The sequence below is a fragment of the Humulus lupulus genome, chromosome X (assembly GCF_963169125.1).
Source record: "Humulus lupulus chromosome X, drHumLupu1.1, whole genome shotgun sequence".
NCBI lineage: Eukaryota > Viridiplantae > Streptophyta > Magnoliopsida > Rosales > Cannabaceae > Humulus > Humulus lupulus.
The window spans coordinates 205,503,878-205,528,659 of record NC_084802.1 but is presented as its reverse complement, the minus strand read 5'-3'; the positions used below and the strand labels follow the sequence as shown (position 1 = coordinate 205,528,659).

At 34.9% G+C, this 24,782-nt stretch overlaps 1 protein-coding gene across 2 annotated transcripts; it reads right to left on the bottom strand.

The window, feature by feature from the left end:
• Positions 1–6,923: 6,923 nt before the first annotated feature.
• On the bottom strand, positions 6,924–9,842 carry LOC133803671 (uncharacterized). Of its 2 annotated transcripts, XM_062241787.1 has the most exons (4): positions 9,630–9,842; positions 9,440–9,490; positions 9,119–9,264; positions 6,924–7,615 (listed from the first exon to the last, which is right to left on the bottom strand). In XM_062241787.1, exons 3-4 carry the CDS (start codon positions 9,239–9,241, stop codon positions 7,133–7,135), a joined length of 606 nt encoding a protein of 201 aa, XP_062097771.1. In that variant the 5' UTR covers positions 9,242–9,264; positions 9,440–9,490; positions 9,630–9,842; the 3' UTR covers positions 6,924–7,132. The 2 variants fall into 2 exon arrangements, with proteins under 2 accessions (XP_062097771.1, XP_062097772.1); XM_062241788.1 differs by having other exon boundaries at positions 9,440–9,641.
• Positions 9,843–24,782: the final 14,940 nt, after the last annotated feature.

Below are 24,782 nucleotides of genomic sequence, written 5' to 3'. Positions count from 1 at the left end.
AAATACACAAAGTGTTTACAACACTTCTCACAACCCACACCCCAATTATACCCAAGAATTTTTTTCTCATAAAAATTCTCTCAAAAGCTTTTCTCTCTCTAAGCTTTTCTTCTTTTTGTTTTTGGGATATATATAAATCAAACATATGTGGGTTTATATAGGCTTTGGACAAATAAAATGGGTGGTAGAAATCAGCCAATGGTTATGCACCTTCCATTGCTAAATGCCTAACTTAGGCATCCTAAAAATAACAAAGGATGTGTTCCATTCCTTTTATTTTAACTAAGAAAGGATAATGTTATTTCTTTAACAATCTCCCACTTGAAGACTGATTTTAATCTGTCTTCACACCCCACATTAAGCAGCAGAGCTTTCTGATCTTATTATTCTTGCAAGCCAATTGAAGTTAAACACAGCTTTAGTTTGTCGATCGTCACCGTCTTTGTCATCATATCTGCTGGATTCTTACTTCCTTGAATCTTCTCCAGCATTAAAACTTCATCTTTTAATAATGATCTGATGAAATGATAACGAAGTCCAATATGCTTGGTTCTAGAATGAAATGCTGAATTCTTTGCCAAGTGTATAGCACTCTGGCTATCACTGTACAAAGCATTCTTCTCCTGCTTGAATCCTAACTCAGTTAACAAACCTTGAAGCCATATCATCTCTTTACTGGCTTCAGTTATTGCTACATATTCAGCCTCTGTGGTGGATAAAGTTACAATATTTTGTAATTGAGACTTCCAACTAACAGCTGTATTTCCAACAGCGAATATATAACCTGTGGTGCTTTTTTGGTGATCGACTTCACCTCCGAAGTCTGCATCTACATAGCCATGTACTTTTAATTCACCTTTACCAAAGTACAAACACTTATCTATTGTACCTCGTAGATACCTCAAAATCCACTTCACTGCTTCCCAGTGAGCTTTTCCTGGATTCGACATAAACCTGCTAACAACTCCCACTGCATGTCCAATATCTGGTCTTGTACAAACCATCACGTACATCAAACTCCCAATAGCTGAGGCATAAGGAATCTTAGCCATGAAATCTCTGGCTTCCTCTGTCTCAGGGGACTGACCCTTGGATAGGTGAAAATGACTTGCCAACGCTGTACTGACTGGCTTGGCATCGCCCATGTTGAACCTCTGCAAAACACGTTTGATGTACTCTGACTGAGATAACTGCAAAATCCCTCTATGCTTATCTCTTGTGATTTGCATTCCAAGAATCTTCTTTTTTGGACCTAAGTCCTTCATGTCAAACTTTTTTGACAATTGCAGCTTCAACCTTCTGATATCATCCATATCTGGACCTGCTACTAACATATCATCAACATAAAGTAGCAAAATGATATAGCTGGACCTATATCTTTTGAAATAGCAGCAGTGGTCAGCGTTGTACTTCTGGAAGCCTTCCTTGTGCATAAAACCGTCAAACTTTTTATACCGCTGCCTTGGGGCTTGTTTTAGGCCATACAAACTCTTCTTAAGTTTGCATACCATGTTCTTCTTCCCATTCTCTGAAAAACCTTCTGGTTGATGCATGTATATCTCCTCATCCAAGTCTCCATGAAGAAATGCGGTCTTCACGTCTAACTGTTCAAGATGAAGATCTTCAATGGCAACAATACTCAACACTGATCTAATAGTATTGAGCTTTACAACAGGAGCAAAAATCTCAGTATAGTCAACTCCTTCCTTCTGCTGAAATCCTTTGACTACTAATCGGGCTTTATATCTCTTAGAGCCATCATGCTCTTTTTTCACCCGGTACACCCATTTGTTGTGAAGAGCCTTCTTACCCACGGGTAACTCGGCTAGTTCCCATGTCAGGTTGGAAATCAAAGATTGCATCTCGCCTTTCATGGCAAGCTCCCACTTGCTTGCATCACTAGTCTGACATGCTTCATCATAGCATTCAGGCTCTCCTTCATCAGTCAACAACAAATAGTTCATATACCTCCTATTAGGCACATGAGGTCGAGAAGACCTTCTCAATACAGGAGTTGGAGTAGGAGGTAACGTTGCGTCAGACTGTTGCGAACTGCTTTGTCCAACAAGTTCCTTTTGCTGAGGACTTGTTTCTTAATCGACTCTGTCACTGGACTATCAGGGACATAATCTACATATGCAAATATTGGCTTACTATGTCTTGAATCGTTGGCGTCAATTTTCTGTCTATCCTTGTACATCACTCTTTCGTTGAAAATCACATCTCTACTACGAATCACCTTGTTGTTTTCATCATCCCAAATACGGTAGCCAAACTCATCATCGCCATAGCCGATGAATATGCATTTCTTAGATTTGGGATCAAGCTTATTCCTCTCTTGATCACTAATATGCACATAAGCTACACAACCAAAAACTTTTAGATGTGATAGGTTTATCTCTTTCCTGCTCCATACCTCTTCTGGTATTCTATACTCTAATGGACTCGATGGACCTCGATTGATCAAGTAAGTTGCTGTGTTGACTGCTTCCGCCCAGAACTGCTTCGGTAAACCTGACTGTATACGAATGCTTCTGGCTCTTTCTGTCAACGTTCGATTCATGCGTTCAGCAACTCCATTGTGTTGAGGTGTACGTGGCACGGTTCTCTCCATTCTGATTCCGTGCTCATAACAAAACTTCTTGAATATGTTGTCTTCATATTCACCACCATTGTCAGTTCTGAGCTTTTTAATCTTCAGACCTGTCTCATTTTCAACCATAGCTTTCCATCTCTTGAAAGCCTCAAACATTTCAGACTTATGCTTCAGAAAGTAAACCCATACCTTCCGAGAGTGATCATCGATAAAAGTCACGAAGTAGTGTTTCCCACCAATGGATGAAGTGGTCGTTGGTCCCTAAACATCAGAGTGAACCAGCTCTAACCTTTCCTTCTTTGGGGTTCTGCCACTTGTTTGAAAGCTGACCCTCTTTTGCTTTCCAAGTATGCAATCTTCGCACATATCTAACTCAATTGACTGTAGACTTGGAAGTTTCCCCTTCGAATGCATAAGCTTCATCCCCTTCTCACTCATGTGGCCTAGTCTCTGGTGCCACATATTGGGATTTTCATTTCCTATTGCAACTGCAATTGAACAACACGCCCCTACTGTCATGTAAAGAGTACCACTCTTTTTGCCGTGAGCAATTGCCATTGCACCCTTTGAAATCTTCCAATTATCACCATGGAAGTTTGTAGTGTAGCCTTCACTAGCCAACTGCCCTACTGAGATCAAGTTTTTCTTAGGTCGGGAATATGTCTGACATCCTTCAGCTCCCAAACATACCTGTTTAACTTAATCTTCACCACACCTTTACCAACAATATCACAAGGTTGATCATCACCAAGGTATACCTTTCCAAGGTTTCCAGGGACATACCTCTCAAAGAATTCTTTCTTCGAAGTAGCGTGGAATGATGCTCCAGAATCTAACACCCAAGACTCTTCCTTGCTCTCTATAGAGCATATCAATGCATCATCTCCTTCTGGGGTAGAAGTAACATTTGCCTCTGCCTTCCCATCTTGGTTTTTCGGTGCACTCTTGCACTGATTTTTGTAGTGTCCAATCTTACCACAATTCCAACACTCGATGTTCTTCGAGCTCTGGGAATTATTGGGATTCCTAGATTTGGACCTCCTATCTTTTGATCTACCTCGATAGTTTGATCTTCCACGTCCATTCTCTTTGGTTGAATTTCTTCCTCTTGACTCTGTATGTAAAACTGAAGAAGTTGATGATTCACCCGACTCTCTCCGTCGGATCTCTTCACTGAGAACCAGATCACGAACATCATCAAATTTTAACTTATTGCTTCCCGACGAGCTACTCACAGCTATGACTGTAGCATTCCAGCTGTCTGGTAGAGAAGACAAAAGTATTAATGCTCGTACTTCTTCGTCAAATTCAATTCTAACTGAACTCAATTGGGTTGTGACTGTATTGAGTTCATTTAGATGTTGAGCTACCGATGTGCCTTTCGTCATCCGCAAATTAAATAACCGCCTCATCAAATGAACTTTGTTAGAGGCCGATGGCTTCTCATACATATTAGAGAGTGCTTCCATAAGACCTGCTGTGGTCTTTTCCTTTGCTATATTGAAAGAAACATTTCGAGACAACGTCAATCGAATAACTCCAAGGGCTTGTCTATCAAGAAGATTCCAATCTTCATCTTTCATACCCTCTGGCTTATTTTCAGAGAGAGGTTGTGTTGCTTATATTTTAATACACGCAAGTGCACGTATCATACAAGTCGTACTCACACAGGCGAGGTCGAACCCAAGGGAATTGTAGCTAAGTACTAACAAAATTAGATCTATATTTCTATTTGGCAACAATAAAATTTGGTGTTTAAATAATAATGCAGAAAACAAAATAAGCAAAATCAACAAATAAGAAATTAAGGGTTTAACAATGGATGTGAAGATAGGGATATGATTTCAATTGCTTCGATTACCCAATTGTTAACGCTAGTTGACTATTCTTCTTCTTTCACTGAAATGACAGATTATAAAATTACCTAAACTCTTTTCAGATCATTTAGGTTCTAAATTGCATTGTCAACTATTGCATTTCTGAGATAGCACAACAATCAATTCGCTTTAAGTAATAATCTATAAATCACATAAGCTATGCGAATACTTTCGTTTCGCATCAAAACCTACGTTCATTCTCTTAGAGCATTCCTAATATTCACTTTTCAGATTTCACATTAGGATCATGAATCATGCTCGAGGTGATCAATCTCAAACATACATTAAGCATAAAGATGAACAAATTTCATAGACAAGCGAGAAGAAGTAATCAAATAGCATTAACCATGGGATGATTTCAGTCAATATCCATCAAATCCCTAATAAGAGTTTAGTTCATCATCTCAAAATTCAAATTAAACAATAACATAGGAAAAATCAAAGAAAAAGAGGATGAAACTAGATGGGGAGTTGTCGGCGATCGCCCACGCTTGCTCCAAAACCCGTCTTCTCTTGTCTTTCTCTCTTTTTTTCTGTCTCTCCGTCCAAAATCGCGATCCCCTTTTCAAAATGAAGATCTCATTCTATATCTTTCCCAAAATGACGAAATTGCCCTTAAAATTCTGAGGCGTACGGACGTCAGCGCCGCGGCGCCAATTCCTGCGCCGCGGCCCTACTCGGAAATTGCGAAATCTTGAGTTTCTGGAAAAGGGCTCGCCGCGGCTCTAACTTGCACTAGCGCCGCGGCGCTAATTCTTGTGTCGCGGCCCTAATACAATTTCAGCAAAACTTGAATAACCCTTCAGTTTAGCATATTTTCTCCACAATCCACTCCAAATGCCCAAAACATATGCTTAAACCTGAAATCAAGCAAAACAAGCATAAATCTGCTCCAAAAACACATAAACCATTAAAAAGACAATGATCAAGACACTTAAAAAGTAGGCTAAACTTAGCCTAACAGGTTGATAAAGCTTTTTCTGGTATAGGTAGTCTTCGATTTGCATCTTCCAAAATCCAAAATCTGCGCCATCGAACTTCTTGAGTTTCACCTTTCCTTCGTCTGCAGCCATTGCTCCCACTCAAATATGACTTTCTGATAGAATTTCTAACCAAAGCTCTGATACCAGTTGTTGGGAAAAATACACAAAGTGTTTATAACACTTCTCACAACCCACACCCCAATTATACCCAAGAATTTTTTTCTCACAAAAATTCTCTCAAAAGCTTTTCTCTCTCTAAGCTTTTCTTCTTTTTGTTTTTGGGATATATATAAATCAAACATATGTGGGTTTATATAGGCTTTGGAAAAATAAAATGGGTGGTAGAAATCAACCAATGGTTATGCACCTTCCATTGCTAAATGCCTAACTTAGGCATCCTAAAAATAACAAAGGATGTGTTCCATTCCTTTTATTTTAACTAAGAAAGGATAATGTTATTTCTTTAACAGTTGTATGCTAGGATCATTGACAACAACGTCAACACAACATGCCAACAACCCAAAAGCAACAATGTTTTAGATTTTGCTGTTGTTGCTGTCAGATCTTGATCGCCGACAGCTATGGTGTTTTGACGTTGCTTTTTTCTCAGATTGAGATCGGGTTGTAGTTGTGATTTTTTTCAGATCGAGATTTGTTGTCTTTGTGGTGTTGCTTTTTAGATCTAGATCGTCTGTAGTTGTGGTGTTGTTTCAGAACGAAATGCTTTGTAGTTTTGTTGATGTTTCAGGTCGAGTTTGGCTATTGTTTGAAATCAAAATCGTCGTGGGTCACCTGAGAGGGGTCTGGTCTGTGGTTTTTTTGTTGTTTGAGGTTGAATTTGAATGTTGTTTCAGGCAGAAATCACCATGGGTGCAGCCTGAGAAAGGACGAGTTGCAGCCTGAGAGAGAGAGAGAGAAAGAGCAAGTAGTATTTCTGTAATTTTGAAGTTTTGTTCCGTACAAATGTAAAAAATTTGTGCTATAGTAAACATGATATTTTTTTATTACTTTTTGGTTATTACAGAAAAATCCCTAAAAAAAAAAAGATAATTTAGCGATGCTGCCATTAATACATTTATTAGGTCAATTAGCTCTTTTAGACTATTGCTAAGGGCACTATTGGTTCTCAATCCCATCTAATATGACAAATTGTTATTAGTGTAATTTAGTATCGGATCTCACATTTTAATTTAAGAAATATGTAAGACCAAATACTAAATTGTACCAATCAATATATAATAGTGTATGGCACCATAGTTATTTTATAGCAATGCTCTTAGTTTTAAGCATAGTCAGAGTTAGGATGTTAGCAATTAATGAATCAACATGCGAGATAACACATCTAACTACGTTAATTGTCAACTAACAACATCACTTGCCAACCTTTGGATTTGCTTTCTCCAATTAATACAATTATGCCTATTTGAAAGTATCAATATATATAATGAATTTTAAAAGTACCCAACATTATATGAAATAACATTTTATAAAAATATTTAATTCTTCGTCCAATATTATATTCAACCCACATACAAACATTACTTTAAATAAAACATTAAAACTATAAATACTGTGTCAATTCTAAAATTAAAATACAAGTTAATAATTAAAACAACAATGAACGCCGAGGATTGATTAGAAGCTTGTAGCGTTTACTTATTAATAGTGTTTTAACTTCACTTCTTCCTCTTCTTTGGGGGATGCAAAGCGTCCTCTTCATCGTCTTCTTCCACCTCCTCATCATCAGGTTCTTCTTCCACAATTCCTTCCTCATCCTCAATATTTCCACTGTCATTTTCATCGCCGTAATCATCGTTTTCATCACCATCGCCGTCACCATCACCATCGTTGCCATCTTCCTCTCCATTTTCATCTCCTCCATTTTCATTGTCATCTCCTCCTCTATGTCCTTCTCCTTCAGCTCCATCTTCTTTGGAATTATTACTGTCACCATTAGAATTATTATCTCCGCCACCTCCTCCTTCAGAAGAAAACCCTTCTTCACCGTCTCCTAAGCCACCTTCACTGCCGCTGTCAGCGTCTTCGTTATCATTTTTGTCTTCCCCGTTTGTCTCCCCACTGTCAATTGCTTTGTACTGCCATAACTCACTGTGAGTGTCTCCTCCACTTTTGGGCCTCCAAGTTGTCAACACCCAAGCCTGGTTGAAACCACATAATTAGGTCCACACAACTAAAATCAGTCATTTAAGATAAAGATATAATCAATCAAATATAACTAATGATTAAAAAATCTCATCCTTACTTGGATAATATTGGGCATTGCTACAATGGTGGTGCATGTTTTTGTTCACTAGCATAGTGAATAGTATATTTTTACATATGTGAACCCCAGCTTTTTTATACAAAGGTGTTCATTACAATTACAAAAAACTTTTTACAAATTTTCAAGAAAATATTAATAATTTAAAGTTCTGAAAATGGGATATAAAATAATATTTACACGGGTTGACAATAATGAAAGTTTGAAACTCTTTTTTGACCACCTAAATTATTTCAATTTTCTTAAAAATTTGCAGCAACTTGTGCATAAAAAAGGTACACCATTATACTTGTGCATAATATATAATTTTATATACAATAATCTTTACTAATAAAATAACTGATTAAAAAAAAAACAGTATAGAGACTAGGCAAGTCGCTTCCAAACCAAAAAAAAAAAAACTAAAAGATGGACCAAATATGTGTATAATCAACAAATGCATGTGTACTTCAAATACAAAGACGCAACTTGACAATTTAACCTGGGACAGTGACCTTAAAAAAGTATTTTATTTTTTATTTTCGAAGTGACCTTTTACTATCACAAGTACTATCACTCCAAAAAAAATATACAAAACATCATAAAAAGAAAAAAAAAACCACTTTCTTCCCAAATTATTAAGTGGTAGATTGGTTTATATTTCGAAACCTTTTTCTAAAATTAAAATTTTGTTTGGTAAGTAAGACAAAGAAAAATTGGTTTAAACTTTTTTGGCAGTTTTCTTCTATTTGTTGGACTTTGTATTTTGGCGAAAGACAAATTTTTTTATCCTATATTTTATGAAATAGTTCAAATATACTCTAACTTGATTTGATAAAATTTTTTTTAAGTAAAATTATAAATAATTTACTAAATTACCAATTCAAAATAAAACCACCGTCTTTCTACTTAATAATTGTATTATCATGTTCAAAATTATATTCATCTAAGTTTAAGAATTTATTTGACAAAACAAATGGTCAAAAAATTAATTTGTCAGTCTAAACAATTAATATGATAAAATCCAGAATTAAAAAAATATAAACTCAAAAAAAAAAAAACCCTAAAAAAAAAATATGCTTTAAATTTATTGGAGTAATATGTGTTTTTAAAAATAAGTTTTTAATATATTTTTTTAAAAGAATATTTTTGAAAATAGATAACTAATTAAATTTTGTAGTAGATTTCACAAATTTTATATTTTTAAAATTATATTTTTTTTGTTTGGTACAATCTCTCTTCCATATCTATTATATTCGGTGTTCGATCTAACCAAGAAAAAAAAAAACATTACAAAATTCAATTTCTAAAATACATATTATTTTTTTATTTTTAGTTGGTTCATAGATAAATAAATAAATAATGAATAGAAGAGTAGAGGTCACTGTAATTATAATCTCACCAGAGGTGAAGAAAGCAAGGCCGAAAGCATGGCTGAGGTAAGCAGCGCACAATAATAAGCAGCTGGGACATCCCCGGCACACGTTAGCAAAACGCATGATCTTGTTCTGGTTTCGGTCTCCATTTGTACGGACACAAGCCCCAACCCTGTCAAGAAGACACTGACCGTCAGATCTGTTCCTCTCTAAGGACCCACCGTTAGATCTGATAACTAAAATAAAATAAAAACTTTCATACCAAAAATAATAAAAAAACAAAAATAGAACAACAAAAAGGCCGATAAGAGTTTCCAGATCTGAAAAAAATAAAATAAAATGATAACCTTCCAACACGAAATGACGAAAAAGTCCACGGTCGTCGACGAAGGATTTTCCTGGAAAAGTTTTAAGCACCACCGCTAAGGTAACTAGCTAATTAAGAAAAGAAAGTGCGAGAAAATTCTTGAGGGTACAGTAAGTAAAGTCCATGAATTTCACGGAGAGAGAAGTTTCAAGAAGACTAAATGAACGTACCTGCTCTGCTCTGCTCTGCTGAGATGAAAATGATTAATTATATCTAGTGTGGAATGGAAACTTGGTTGTTTGGCAGCGTTGAAATTATTCTCATTCTCAGCCGCTTGATTTTGATCAGACGGTTTAAGAAGAATCAATTCCTGATCAGAGGTGAAGAAGCTTATGCTCAGAGAGAGAGAGAGAAAAGAAGTTTCTCAGTGGGAAGCAGCATGAGCAGTACTAGTGTGTGTGGCAAGGTATCATATTCATCATCACATTACCAGCATCTCAAATTACTCTTCAGTCCTTTTGGGAAAATAATAAGAAAATAGGATAATTCTACCGTGCATGCATATGCATACTTTTTGTTTTGTTTTGTTTTTTATACTTTTATTGGACTTTGTGTTTTTTTTTTATTATATGTTTGGACCTTATGTTTTGACAAATTATTTTTTGCACCTTATGTTTTGTAAAATGATTAAAATAGAACCCTAAACTCGATTTTAATCAATATTTTCTCAACTAAAATCACAAATAATTTATCAAACTAACAATTCAGAACAAAAATAAAATCATTCTGCTTAAAAACTATGTTGTTATATTCAATTTTTTCTTCATCAAAATTGAGTTTAGGGTTCTATTTTAACTATTTTACAAAATATAGGGTCCAAAAAGTAATTTGTCAAAATACAATGTCCAAACATGTAATGAGACAAAACACAGGGTCCAAAAATGTATAAGCCATTTTTTTTATTATGATTATGAATATTTGAGTTATTTAAAATATCTTACAAATTTTAATAAAATTTAAAATAATTTATATTGTCAAAAACTAGTTTCAAACATGTTGTTTTCCACAGATATAAAAAAATTAGTTACGTGTGCAATACTAATACATACTTTTTAAGATATGCAATAATAATATCCTAAGAATATATATATATATATGAGTGTACTGTTAATAGTTACTAAACATAGATGTTTATTTTAATATTAATTATTAGATTAAAATTAATGATTCATATTTATAATTGTTAATTAATAATACTAAAAATAAATTTTGATTTTTCCAAATTTTTGGAAGGGTTGTCTCATGAAAAACGTATATTCATTATGAAAATATAATTTTGTAAACTTTTTATTTTTTAAATGCATGTCAATTTTTAAATATAGCTAGTATTTTTTATTGGTTGAAAACACCATTAATTATGGCAAAAAAAAAACTAAATTCAAAATGAATGTAGAAAAAAAATATTTATTTGTTGGTGACTTACTATACCAAATTACTATATTATCATATCATTATAATTATTAGTAACTATTTATAATAGTATCCATTAAAAAATCTTCTATATATTAATTAATTCTTATAAATAAAATAAGACAAAATTATTATTTCATTTTTCCCCCTCGTAATATAGTAACTATAATGAATTAATATGTAAAGTCCAAATTTCGACATGATGCATTTCAAATAAAAAAAAATCGCCATGATGTGTCTAGATAGTGATCCATAAAGTAAAAAGATCTAGTTGAACTCCTCCCGATATATTCATATAAATAATAATATTATACTATGTAGTTCTAAATTGTAAAGAAAAATAAGGAAATAGCTAATTTTGTAATTAAATTGTAAGAAAATATTCAATAATTTATGGTTTATATATGGGACAATTTTTCTATAGGGACTTCACTTTAAGTCTTATTGGTAAAGCTCTCAGTGTTTCTCAACCTGTGAACAGTTTTCGGTGCGATTTTTTTTTATGACCGTGTATATTGTAGCTATTTAGAGTATCCTGCAAATTTTCAGAAAATTCAAAATAGTTTACAATATCGAAAACTAGGTTCAAACATGTTGCTTTCAACGCGCATAAAAAAAATTAGTCATGCGTCCAATAACATGTTTGAGTATAGTTTTCAATACTGTAAATTATTCAGATTTTTCTGAAAATTTGCAAGATGCTCTAAATAGCTACAATATACACAGTCATAAAAAAAATCGCGCCGAAAACTATTCACGGGTCAAAAACAGTGAGAGTTACACCGATAAAGCTTAAAGTAAAACCCGATAGAAAAAAAAAAATATATATATATATATATATATTGAAATCACGTTACAATCACATGAAAATACTACAATACAGGACAAAATATATAATGATAAGCCATTTTATAATTCTTTTAAGTTTAATCTTTCTTCTCCAATGTCCATAGCTCATCTTTTAGTGTATCTATTGGGAAAAAAAGTATTCAACTTCTCATAACGAGAGAGACAAAAAATACTATCACCAAAAGCAACATAGAGCACACCATTTACAAATTTATTAAACATATATAAATATATAATATAATGTACATATTATACATATGTACAAATGTACTAGAACCCTCTCTAGCACTTGTAGGATGATGATATATGCATTTGATACATGTTAATTTGACATACATTATTTTCACATTTCAATATTATTTGGAGTAATTAGTGGCAAAACTCCCTTATTTTTACGTTCTTATACACATAACCCTAAGTTCTTTTTTTTTCGTCGGTAAAACCTTCCAATCTACTGTATTATTAGCAAATTTAAAGTCCTCATTTGTTTAGTCTGTTATCTATTATTATGAATATGTATTAACACACGTGGCGATCTCTAATCCACATCATACTTTACTAATTATTTCAAATTAAAACTAACTAAAATCAAAAAATGAAAAATGAAAAAAATCAAAAAAATTAAAATTTTCTCTCATACTGATACCTTCTCTTCTTCTTCTTCCTTCTTCCTAGGGAATTTGGGTAGAAGAGAAAAAGAAGAAAGAAAGAAAGGGATGGAGATTGAGAGATCGTGAGAGGGGAGGCGATCTCAGTTGAGAAAAAGAAAAAAAAAAAGGAGGGAGATTGATGAGAGACCGAGAGAGAGAATCTGATCATAAGAGAAAGAAAAAGAAAAAAGAAAGAAAAGAAAATTAAAAGTAGTTTTTAGTTTTTATTTTGTAATTTTTTATAATATTTAAGTAAATAAATAAATAACATGGACCAATAGAAAAGTGCCACATGCACCCTTGTGTACATGTGGATTGTCCATTGTGGCAGTTAACAGACTAAACAAATGAAAACTTTAAATTTGATAACGGAACAGTGGATTGGGAGGTTTCACCGGCGAAAAAAAAGAACTGGAGGTTATGTGTATAAGAATGTAAAGATGACAGGGTTTTGCCGCTAATTACTCTATTATTTATATTAATTATTATTTTATTTAATTCTAATATATCATATATTATAATTGAAATATATATTACGTCCTTATTTCAACATAAAGTTATTTTACACTTCCATATTATTTATGAATTTTTACACAAAATACTATATCGAGTCAAACTATAACATTTATACGAGGACATGAAAGTTTTTTCATTTATACGATATAAGTTTTTTTTCTTCGTTTTTACGGTGTACACATACATCGCCATTATCGACAACATTTGGAACTCTTGCAGCCTATCAAAGATGGGGAGGTTAAATTTTTTTTATTCTAGATGAACCCAGATAAAGCGCCAGGACCTGATGGCATGAGTCTAGGATTCTATCAAAAATGTTGGCATATTAAGGGATTTCTTTGAGCATGGTATTCTTCGAAGTGGATTGAATGACATTAATGTAGTCTTGATACCGAAAAAAAAAAATCCAAATACAATGGGGGATCTAAGGCCTATCTCGTTGTGTAATGTTCTGTATAAGGTGGTGGCGAAGGTGTTGGCGAATAGATTGAATAAGGTTCTCCATAACATCATTTTTTATACTCAAAGCGCATTTATCCCTGGCAGGATAATATCAGATAATATAATGGTATCTTTTAAGGTTATGCATTTCTTGAAAAGGAAGAAGAAAGGAAATGAATGATATATGGCAATCAAATTGAATCATATGATTGAATTGAATCACTTTTTTTTTTTAATAAAAGTGCTTCAAATGATGGGTTTTGATGAAAGGTGGGTTTGGCTTATTGAAGAGTGTATCTCTTCTGTTAAGTACACTATCCTGAGTGGAGGAAGGGAGATAGGCCCAATCATTCTAGAAAGAGGAATAAGACTAGGTGATCCTTTCTCGCCATACCTGTTTATCATATGTGCAGAAGGATTTTCTTATCTATTGAAAAGGTACAAGACTATGGGCCACATCCATGGATGTAAGGTGGCTCGGGGTTCTCCTTCTGTATTCCATATGTTGTTTGCACATGATAGTTATGTGTATTGCAAAGCTTCTGAGACAGAGCCAATGGATGTCGTGAATCTTTTAAGCAATTTTGAGAGGGCTTCTGGAAAAAAAGTAAACCTAGCGAAATCATTTGTGTTTTTCAATGCAAATATGAATCTAAGGGTGAAGGATGCTATTTGCTTGATCATGGGAATTCTGGAGGCGGAAGAAGGAAGTCATTATTTGTGGCTGCCTAATACATTGGGACAAAACAAAATGGCCATATTGGGTTTTCTTAAGGAAATAATCAAGAAAAGAATACAAAGCTAGGATGGTAAGTATTTGTCAAGGGCAGATAAAGCGATTCTCATAAAGACTTTGTCCAATATTTACCTTCTTATGCTATGAGTGTCTTCTTGCTGCCTATGGAGGTATGTAAGGATGTTGAGTGAATGATGAGAAAGTTTTGGTGGGATTCATAATCTTCCCAAAGAAGAGGTATTACCTAGATGAGTTGGGATCAGATGACCAAACAAAAGAGTAAAGGGGGTATGAGGTTCAGAAATATAAGAGATTTTAATTTAGCTATGTTGGGAAAGCAAGTATGGAGATTATTGGTGAATGGGGATTGTATTGCAAGAAGAATATTGAAGGTTGGATATTAAATGGTTCCTTCTTGACTACAAATTTGGGATACAATATCCAAGTTTTGTCTGGTGAAGCATATGGGACGCTCAATCTGTGTAAATGAAGGTTGTAGGTGGAGCATAGGGTCAGGTAACAGAGTGAAAGTGTCGAATCAACCTTGGCTGCCAGACCCTCTAAACCCAATGGTAGTATCTGATCATCCAAGCCTAGTAAACACTCGAGTTAGTCAACTTATGAAGGCTACATGTAGAGAATGGAATGCAGAATTTATGACAAATCTATTTGAGCCATGAGACAGCAGTCTTATACTCAGTTTTCCACTAAGCTCATTCAAGGTGGAGAACCATTGGAGTGGTCTAGGGAGCTTTTAGGGTGCTACTTAGTGAAAAGCGCTTATGCGTTGTTACAAGAATTAAAGGGAGGTTGGAATGCAGAAGATAATTCAGGCTTTTGGAGAAAGCTGTGGAAAATGAAAATCCCTCCAAAAGCAAAGAATATGTTACAGCGAGCTTCTATAGAGTGTCTTCCTGCTAGATCTCAACTTCATTTGAAACATGTTGATGTGGAAGCAATATGCCCTGTGTGTCAGGGTCCTTGAGAGACGATAATTCATGTACTAGCTTAGTGTCATTTTGCGAGGCAATGTTGGCAAAGAAGTATGGTGGGCTTTGTTCAAGGAGAGTTTGAAGATTTTTGGGCTTAAATGGAGGCAGTCTTTAGTAGAAAAGGGTCAGAGTTGGCTCAAGAAGCTAGGATGATTTGTTGGGCAATCTGGAAGGCAAGGAATAAACTGGTTTGGCAGCAAAAACATTCTTCTGTAGAAATGCTAGTGGTATTAGCAAAGTTGTTTCTTGATCAATGGAAGCATGCTCAGGAATCACATTCAGAACCATCATCGGTGGAACAATAAAAAATGGTGGGGATGAGCATTGGTCTAAACCGAGTATAAACAAAATTAAGATCAACACTAATGCTGCTATTTTTGAAGGACAACAAAAGTTTGGTTGTAGTTGGGTTACGCGTGATCACCAAGGTGGATTGATGGAAGCTAGAGTCTCTTATACAGAAGGAAGATCCAATCATGAAGTAGTGGAAGCAATGGGATCAGAAAAGAATTGAGCTGGTTAAAAGATAACCCTGGCAAAAAGCAATTGTTGAAACAAATTGCTTGATAGTGGTAAAGGAAATCCAAAGTTATGTTCAAATGTTCTCCAAGTTTGGTTTGATTGTTCAGGATAGTAGAATTTTGATGTCAACTTTACGTAATGTCTCTTTACATTTTGTTAAACAACTTGTTAACAAAGTCGCTCGTTGGCTTGCAAGAGCTTCTTGTTATCTGCCTGACCGTGTTATTAGAGAGGATATGGTTCTGTTTGAATTGTTGCCTATTTTGATGATGGATATTTCTCAGTATTGAAGTTTATTATTCCATTAAAAAAAAGGTTATATTTTGTTTATATTTTAAGCTATAAGATTCTTATTAGTTACCTTTTAAAATATTGGCTAATTTTTTAGGTCATATTATGTTAACTTATTATTGTAGTATTATTTGGTAGTGTATTATTGTAATACTATTTGGTAGCCTATTATTATAATTGATATTTAGTAACATATTATTGTAATTAGAGGAGTGCGAAGGAGACTCTCTTGTGCACTCTCTTTTGTACTCTCTCCCTCATTTAATGACATATGTCATCTTTTAAATAATGTCAATTTTTATAAAATAATTAGACATTATATTTCAACTTTATTACAATTATCCCACTATCTACCACTTATTTTATTTATAAAAATTATAGGATTTATATATATATATATATATGGGGTTGTAAAATCCATATTTGGCAATTTAAGATTTGACAAATATTTTTGATTTAGTGTGTTTATTTTCGGTTTTATAAAGAATTATATCATTGATTTTATTGCTATTAATTTATGATATTTCTTATTTATTAGGTTTTTATTTTTGGTAAGAATAAAGTCTCCTTATTCTCAATATCTTTTTAAACTTTATTTTCTTTCCAAATTTAACTAATTAATTCTCTGTTTTATAGCTAACCGAATATATCTCTAGACAACTCTCAATCATCCAAGAATGGGTAACTACTCAAAGTTAGTCAAATGATGAACTTGACCATGAACAAGTCCAGATTCGTACAGTTTTGCAACTACAGAATCTCTGTCTATTCCTACGATTTCGGCTGCATTGATTGAGATTGAAAGTGTTATTTTGGAAACTTTCCTAATGTGTGTTCTGCGTCTAGAATTGTGTAAAGCTGACTTTGGGTAAGTATTTTGTGTATAAATACGAACCAAAGCATCAACCCTAAGAATCTCTTTCCACTCCTTAATTTCTTATACTTTTGGAAGAGTGTGTTTCTTTTGTAAAGGATAGTTGTTCATCTATTCCTTGGTTATTCTATGTCTTTGTAATTACTTATGTATTAAGTAAAATCTCAAAGAGAAGAACGTGAAGAACAAACCTTCGGGAGAAGGTTAATCAAAGTCTTGCATCGGGAGGAAGCAAGCATTCATCAAGCAATTTGAAGGGAGTTTAAACCTTGATGTCTTAAGGAGATTCATTCAGCAAAGAGAGAGTACATCAAACTTGCGGCAAAACCATTAGAGGGAGTTTAAGTTTTGCTTAAGTCAATTACTTTGTACTTGTGAAATTTGACTAATGAATCTTATCTCTAGGTGTGGCCCCACGGACTAGTAATATCTGAAATGATATTGACACCATGTAAAAAACTCTATGTGTCATTTCATTATTCAGTCATTTCTATTTTATCACACTGGTTTGATATTCTGTAGTGACATGAACTTGATTTGTAGCTACAGAATACTGGTTTGTTATACCAACTTGTTCGTTCCACATTTAATTAATTTGGTTAATTAATTAAAAAGTTGGTAATCATAAATTACGGAATTTCAATTGGTATCAGAGCGGGTCACTAAACTCTTAGTGAGATTTTGTGATTATTTTTCTGTTTAATCTATTTTGTGTGATATGTCATTTTTCGCATAAGGAAGCTCCATAACCCAACCACCCCTACTCAATGACTCTAACTATCCTTATTGGAAAGTGAGGATGATGGCCTTCATCAAGTTTCAAGATGAAAGAGCATGGAGACCTATTTTATCTAGTTGGTCTCTACCAGTTGAAAAAGATAAGGAAGGTAATACCAAGGTAAAATCTGAACTTGAATGGTCCAATGAGGACAAGAAGTTGTCTGGATATAATAATAAGGCCTTACATGCTATTTTTAATGGTGTTGGTGAATATTTTATCAAACTAATTTCTTCATGCGATTTAGCAAAAGAAGCTTGGCTAATTCTTCAAACTCAGTTTGAAGGAACTGCTGATGTCGAAGGAACTCAATTTACAATGCTTCTAACTAAATTTGATGAACTTAGAATGTTAGAATCAGAAACTCTCTCTGAATTTTATGAAAAATTGTCTGACATTGCTAATGAATATTTTGCATTGGGAGAGAAACTTGATGAATTTTTGTTGGTTAGGAAAATTGTGCGTGTTCTTCCTGATAGGTTTGATACAAAGCTTTTGGCAATGGAAGAAGCAAAAGACTTTGGTAAGATGAAGGTTGAAGAATCGATGGGTTCTTTGAGAACGTTTGAACTAAATCAACAAATCAAACAAAAGGACAAGCCAAAACAACCAACAGATAAAAATAAAGGTATTGCTTTCAAAATTTCTGAAAAAGAATGCTCTGACAGTGAAGAAGAAGATGAAATGGCTTTGTTAACAAGAAATTTTCAAAAATTCATGAAAAAAGTGAGCAATAAAAATAAAAGAATTTTTCAAAATTTCCTAGAGGTAATGCTTCTTCAAAACCATTTGTTTCTAACAATAAAAAAAGTATTCAATGTAGGGAATGTGAAGGTTTTGGACATATCCAATATGAATGTGCGAATACTCTTAAAAAGAATAAAAAGGGTTTGAATGTGACTTGGAGTGATGATGATTCAGATAGTAGTGATAATGAATTGTCGAATATTGCTTTAACTTCTACTGTTTCTAGTATGCCAATCTTTTTGCAGCGAAGTAAGGAAGTAAGCAATAGTGATCTGAAAAAGGAGCCTTCTGTTGAAGCAGAGTCTGATTCTGATGAATCAGAATTGGATGAAGATTCCTTGGCTGAAACATAAAAGGAAATGTATGGTAAGTGGTTGGATGTATGTTCTGAAAATTGATCAATGACAAAGACTATCAAACATTTAACTGAAAAAATAATGAGCTTGAAATTAGTAACAGAAATTTTGAGTTGTTAACGCGATTTTTTGCCAACATTGAATTATGAAAATAGATGGGATGAATTAGTGTTTAATGATAAACTGCAATATGAAAATGATACTCAAGAGCACCAGAAAAGAACTCTCAAGAACACTCGTCTTTTTTACGTGGTTCGGGGGTTAAAATCCATCTAGTCCACGAGTTTATATTATTATTATTATTTTTCTCTCTAAATTTTGACAGAGTTTTTGCATTACAGACAAATCATCATCCTTTTTTTTTCTATCCAAGACCTTAGTATTTATAGAGAAAATCCTTGGATAGGCCTTGGGGTCATCACGTGAATTAACCCCCAGTGTTACCTGTACCACACTAATTATAAATATTACAATTTATCCTAAGGTATGGTCAGATCATTAGGTAAAAATTATCTTGGATTCTCAGGGATAATCGGACATGCCATGCCTGACCATGCACGATTATATTACGTGTCTGGGTTTTCAGGGATCTGCAGACATGCCATGTCTGACCATGCACGTCTATATAACGTATCCGGGTTTCTAAGGATCCAAGAATATGCCAGGTCTCTAGCGTACCCCGAGCTGAATGCATCGTGAGCTCGTGTCACGGACGCTATGCCTTATAAACATTACAAGCTCGTGCTTATTGCTTTGCATTCCTAGCTTGTGTTATTGACTTGGGGAATCGTGCTGCCTTTGTGGAGAAAATATGGACCAATGGATCATCTATTACAATCCTTTACTCACCAGCTATACACGAGCTGAATAAAAGACTCGTGCTGAATTTTAGAATGCACATGAGTCTAGTCTTGTGATCGAAAAAGAGGAAAATAACAAAATGAAAAAGGAACTTGAAAGCATAAAAAGAAATGTAAAAATGCTAAATCCAGGTTCTTCAGTTTTTGAGGATATTCAGAACATTGGTCAGAACAGTCATACTGGTTTGGGATACACTAGATCTCAAACGAATGAGAAAACTCTATTTGTTAAAGCCAAAAAAATCTCTACTGGTTGTTCTGATGGTGATTTGCAGGTGTGTGGTGCTACAAAAAGGTCTCTTGGACAAACACAAATAAGATCTTCAGGTAAAAATTTCCAAGCCCATGAAAGGGTAAAAAAATTCATACCTATTGTCATTTTTGTGGTATTAAAGGTCATATACGTCCCAAATGCTTTACCTTGCGAAACATGTTTAATTTCAAATACTTTGAGAAATTTAAAAGACCTAAAAAGAGACAATCTATTGTTAAACAAGTTTGGGTAAAAAAGAATGTGTGTTTTGCTAGTTTTGAAGAAAGATATGTAGTGTCTAATCTGTGGTACTTTGATAGTGGTTATTCTAGGCACATGACAGGTGATAGAACAATACTCACAAACTTTAGATCGATGCAATGTGGGTCTATGACATTTAGAAATTGTGTGTCTGGTAATGTGATTAGTATGGGAACCTTGAATTATCCAAGGTTACCACACCTTAAGAACATTATGCTTGTAGAAGGACTTAAAGCTAACTTTCTTAGCATAAGTTAGATTTGTGATCAATGACACATTGTTAATTTTGATAGAGAAAACTATTATGTTTTGAATTCTAATGGTGATTGTATTCTTGAAGGTTTTAGATCTAATGATAACTGTTATATGCTTATGGCATCTGTTGTGTGTTATAGAGCTATAGGTAACAATACTAACATGTGGCATGAGAAGTTGGGCCACATAAATTTCAAAACCTTGAAAAAATTGTCTTATGCAGGTATTGTTCATGGTTTACCTAGATTGGGTAAAGAATCAGTGGGTAAGTGTGAGTCTTGCCAACTTGGTAAGCAATTGAAAACAAAACATAAAAGTATTTATGATATTAATACTACTAGAGTGCTTGAATTGCTATACATGGATCTTATGGGTCCTATCCAAGTAGAAAATATTAATGGAAAAATGATTTTTGTTTGTGTTGATGATTTTTCTCATTATACTTGGGTTGATTTTTTGAGAGAAAAATCTGATACATTTGATGATTCTAAGACTCTTTGTTTGAAGTTGAGAGTTGAAAAAGATTTCAACATAGGTAAGATTGTTCGAATTCGTAGTGATCATGGTAAAGAATTCAAAAATTCTGTGTATGATGATTTTTGTAAATCTTATGGTATCACTCATGAGTTTTCTGCTCCTAAAACCCCAGAACAAAATGGGGTGGTGGAAAGGAAGAATCGTACTCTGTAGGAGATGGCTAGAGTCATGTTGAATAGCTAGAAGTTGACAAAACGCTTAGGGGTAGAAGCTATCAATATTGCTTGTTATACCATTAATCATGTTTTTCCTAGACCGGGTACATTCAGTACTTCCTATGAGATTTGGAAAGGTAAAAAACCAAATGTAAGTTATTTTCACATTTTTGGTTGCATGTGCTACATATTAAGGGATCGTGAAAACATTGGCAAATTTGATGCCAAGAGTGATGTTGGAGTGTTTCTTGGTTACACAACTAATAGTAGAGCCTATCGTGTATACAAAATGAGAACTCAAACTGTTTTAGAGTCAGCTAATGTTGCAATTGATGATACAAAAGATTTTCAGAATTTTCAACAGAAGAAGAAATCATGAGCCTTCTGGAGGAACATTATGTTGCTACAAATGCTGATGTTGTGACACCAGGAGCTGAAACTACAAAAATAGTAGCAGAGAATGAAGACATAGAATCAGATTATCTTAAGGATGAAGATGAGCAGTGTAACGCCCTGGCTACCCCAGAACAGTTACGGTGAACGGTGGACCGGAAATTTGACTCATTGCCTGAGTCCTTTGGTCAAAAACGTGTTCTAAGTGTGATTAACAGGTTAAGGTACAAAACCAATAAAAAGGAAATGGAGATTTTATTACAAACTGCTCTGCAGAGCTAAACAAAACATTTACAAGTGGTTCTCAGTACAAAATGGTCATTACAGTTTCAAATTTACAATCCTGCCGACCTAAGCGGCAAAAATAAGGTAAACCCCCTAATTCCTCTGAGAACACCATGACCATGGCGGTCAAGCGGCCGCATATGTACACACCACCACATCAGCTCTCCACTCAAGGCTAGGTGAGCTTTTCTTTCCCTTTACCTGCACCACATAGCACCCATGAGCCAAGGCCCAGCAAGAAAACATAACACTTTTCAATAACATTATCAAATGATTATCATTATAATCATACTAAACATAAAGCTTTCAACAAGAAAATGAACATCACATGATTTTAGCAGGAGAGTGGCTGTTAAGTACGCCACTAGCCTCCAAGCTCTCTTTTCTAGCGGGAGAGTGGCTGATGGGTAAGCCACTAGCCTTCAAGCTCTGTTTTGTAGCGGGAGAGTGGCTGATAGGTAAGCCACTAGCCTCCAGGCTCTGTTTGTTCATCGACCCTCAGGGTCGGTCAGGCATTAATGCTCCGTGAGTCATTCAATGCTAATGGTCGATTAGATCTAATCTCTGTTGGCTTGCGTGATTCACGCTAAGGCCGTTCTGACAAGTAAGTCAGCGCTTCCTGACCTGTGTCCAGTAACACTACCGAGCTTGACAAATAAGTCACAGCCTCACAGCTGATACTGACACTTTTGTCGATTCTGTATTCAATCCATGTCCATATTTATACAATCAACATGCCTCACAAATATCCATGAATGTCACACTTTGGGTGCAGTTTTCTTACCTCCGGTTCGAGCAATAACAAATAAAAGAGTGACCCTGAGAACGATCGACTTTTTGGTCCTTTAGCGGTTACCTGATCATAACCAAATTATGGGATTCCATCAATAAAATGAATAATAAAAGGTTCCCAAACCAAAACCTAACCTCCGGGACCTCAAACACTACTCAACCGGGTAGTAGGTTCAATCCCGAGGCCTTAGACTTGAATCCCCATGCTTAAAAGCTCACTTTGCCCAAAAATACCTTAAGGGCCGCGGCCCTCCTTGGCCATGCCGCGGCCCGCCCCTCAGACAGAGGCGCCTAAACCCAGCAGCCCCCAAGGGCCGCGGCTCACCCCTGCCATGCCACGGCGCAACACCCAATTCAGCCAAAAACCCTGTTTTTCTTCCTCTACGATTTCTCTTGGAACCAACCCTTCAAACCCAACTTAAACACCACCCAATCCTCTTTCAAACACCCATTTAAACCCCTAAACAACACTCAAAACTCTCCCTCATCATAACCCAAGACAACCCCCTAAAACCTCCATCAATTCCAACAATCCTCCATAAAAACTCAAGCTGAAACTTATCATTAAAACAGGGCAAAACCAGAAAAGTAATGATCAAAGCTTACCTCAAACTTGGTATTGAACCCTCTCCAATGCCTGAACCAAGTCTATATCTTAAACCCCTTGATTTCCTAGCTTAGTTCCACCCCTTGAGCCCAAAATCTCCAAAGGAGAAGCAAAGAAAGTGAAGGGAAGGGAAGGTACGGGAAGGAGAAGATGAAGCAAACTCTGTTTTGGGTTCTATTTCACAGCCATCCATACATCATATATATCCAAATCACAAATGACCATAATACCCCTAGGTCTTTAAAAGTCTCTAAAGTCAACTCAAGGGCAATTTTGACATTTTCCACCTACACCGTTAATGATAATTAACGCTTCCCAATTCCCGCTAATCTCAATATTCTCAAACACCAATATTTCACCTCCCGTTACCCTTTAATACCCGGTAACACTCTAAACATTAAAAGCACCCCGAGACTCACCCCGAGCCCCGAGCTTAAGCCCGTTATGACCAAACCGATATTTAACATTCCTTGATCGTCTCATGCCAAATGGCTCGAACAAACCCACATCATAATGTGGTCTCAAATTATATCACCAACATGTGAACAAATAATCAATTTACCCTCAACGGGTCAAATTACCATCACACCCCTGTATAAAGAAATATGGACACATATGCATGCATTTCACATCATATCATAATATAATCAACATATACATGCATTTAATCAATTAATAACATAATTAAGCAAGTACGCCCCCCCCGGCCTATTGTTCACGCCGTTAAATACATCGGAGAATTCGGGGCATTACAATCAGTCAAAGGAAAAACATGCAGAGATCATTACTGATTTCATCCAAAGGGAACCCTCCACCAAGGTCAAGAAAAATCACCCAGCATATCTAATTATTGGAGATCTTGAGGAAAGCATGGTTACAAGGAGAATGTATGTCAATCTTGTGAAATTTAATTATTTTACCTCTTTTATCGAGCCAAAAAATTTGAAAGAGGCCTTGACCAATGAATCATGGATAAATTCTATGCAAGAGAAATCATAACAATTTTCTAGGAATGATGTTTGGACACTTGTGGAAAGACCAAATCATATTAATGTAATTGGCACTAAATGGATTTTCAAAAATAAAAGTGATGAGTTTGGAATAATAATCAGAAATAAAGCACTCCTAGTTGCACAAGGTTACACGCAAATTGAAGGTGTTGACTTTGATGAAACTTTTGCACCTGTAGCTAGGCTTGAATCTATAAGATTATTGTTGCCTGTTGCTTACACTATTGGTTTCAAATTACATCAGATTGATGTAAAATCTGCTTTTTTGAATGGGATCTTAAATGAAGAAGCATATGTTGAACAACCTTAAGGATATGAAGACCCTCATTTTCCTAATCATGTTTTTAGGCTAAAAAATGCATTGTATGGGTTAAAACAAGCTCCACGAGCTTGGTATGAAAGGCTAACCAAATTTTTGGTTACTAATTGTTATCATAGGGGAAGTGTTGATAAGACCTTGTTCATCAAAAACATCAAAACTGATATAATTATTGCTCAAATATATGTTGATGACATTGCTTTTGGATCTACTTCTAACTCTGAAGTGCAGGTGTTTGTCCAACAAATGAATGATGAATTTGAAATGAATATGGTTGGTGAATTGACATTTTTCCTAGGATTGCAGGTGAATCAAACTGAATAAGGTACTTTTGTATCCCAAAGTAAGTATGCAAAAAATCTTGTTAAAAAGTTTTGTCTTGAAACAACAAAGCATGCTAAAACTCCAATGGGGACCACAACCAAATTAACCAG

Excerpts from the sequence above, each read along its gene's own strand:
- LOC133803671 (XM_062241787.1), bottom strand. The coding sequence starts at position 9,241 with ATGGAGACCGAAACCAGAACAAGATCATGCGTTTTGCTAACGTGTGCC. Across the intron at positions 7,616-9,118 it reads CCTTGCTTTCTTCACCTCTG|GCTTGGGTGTTGACAACTTG; the intron begins GTGAGATTATAA and ends GGTTTCAACCAG.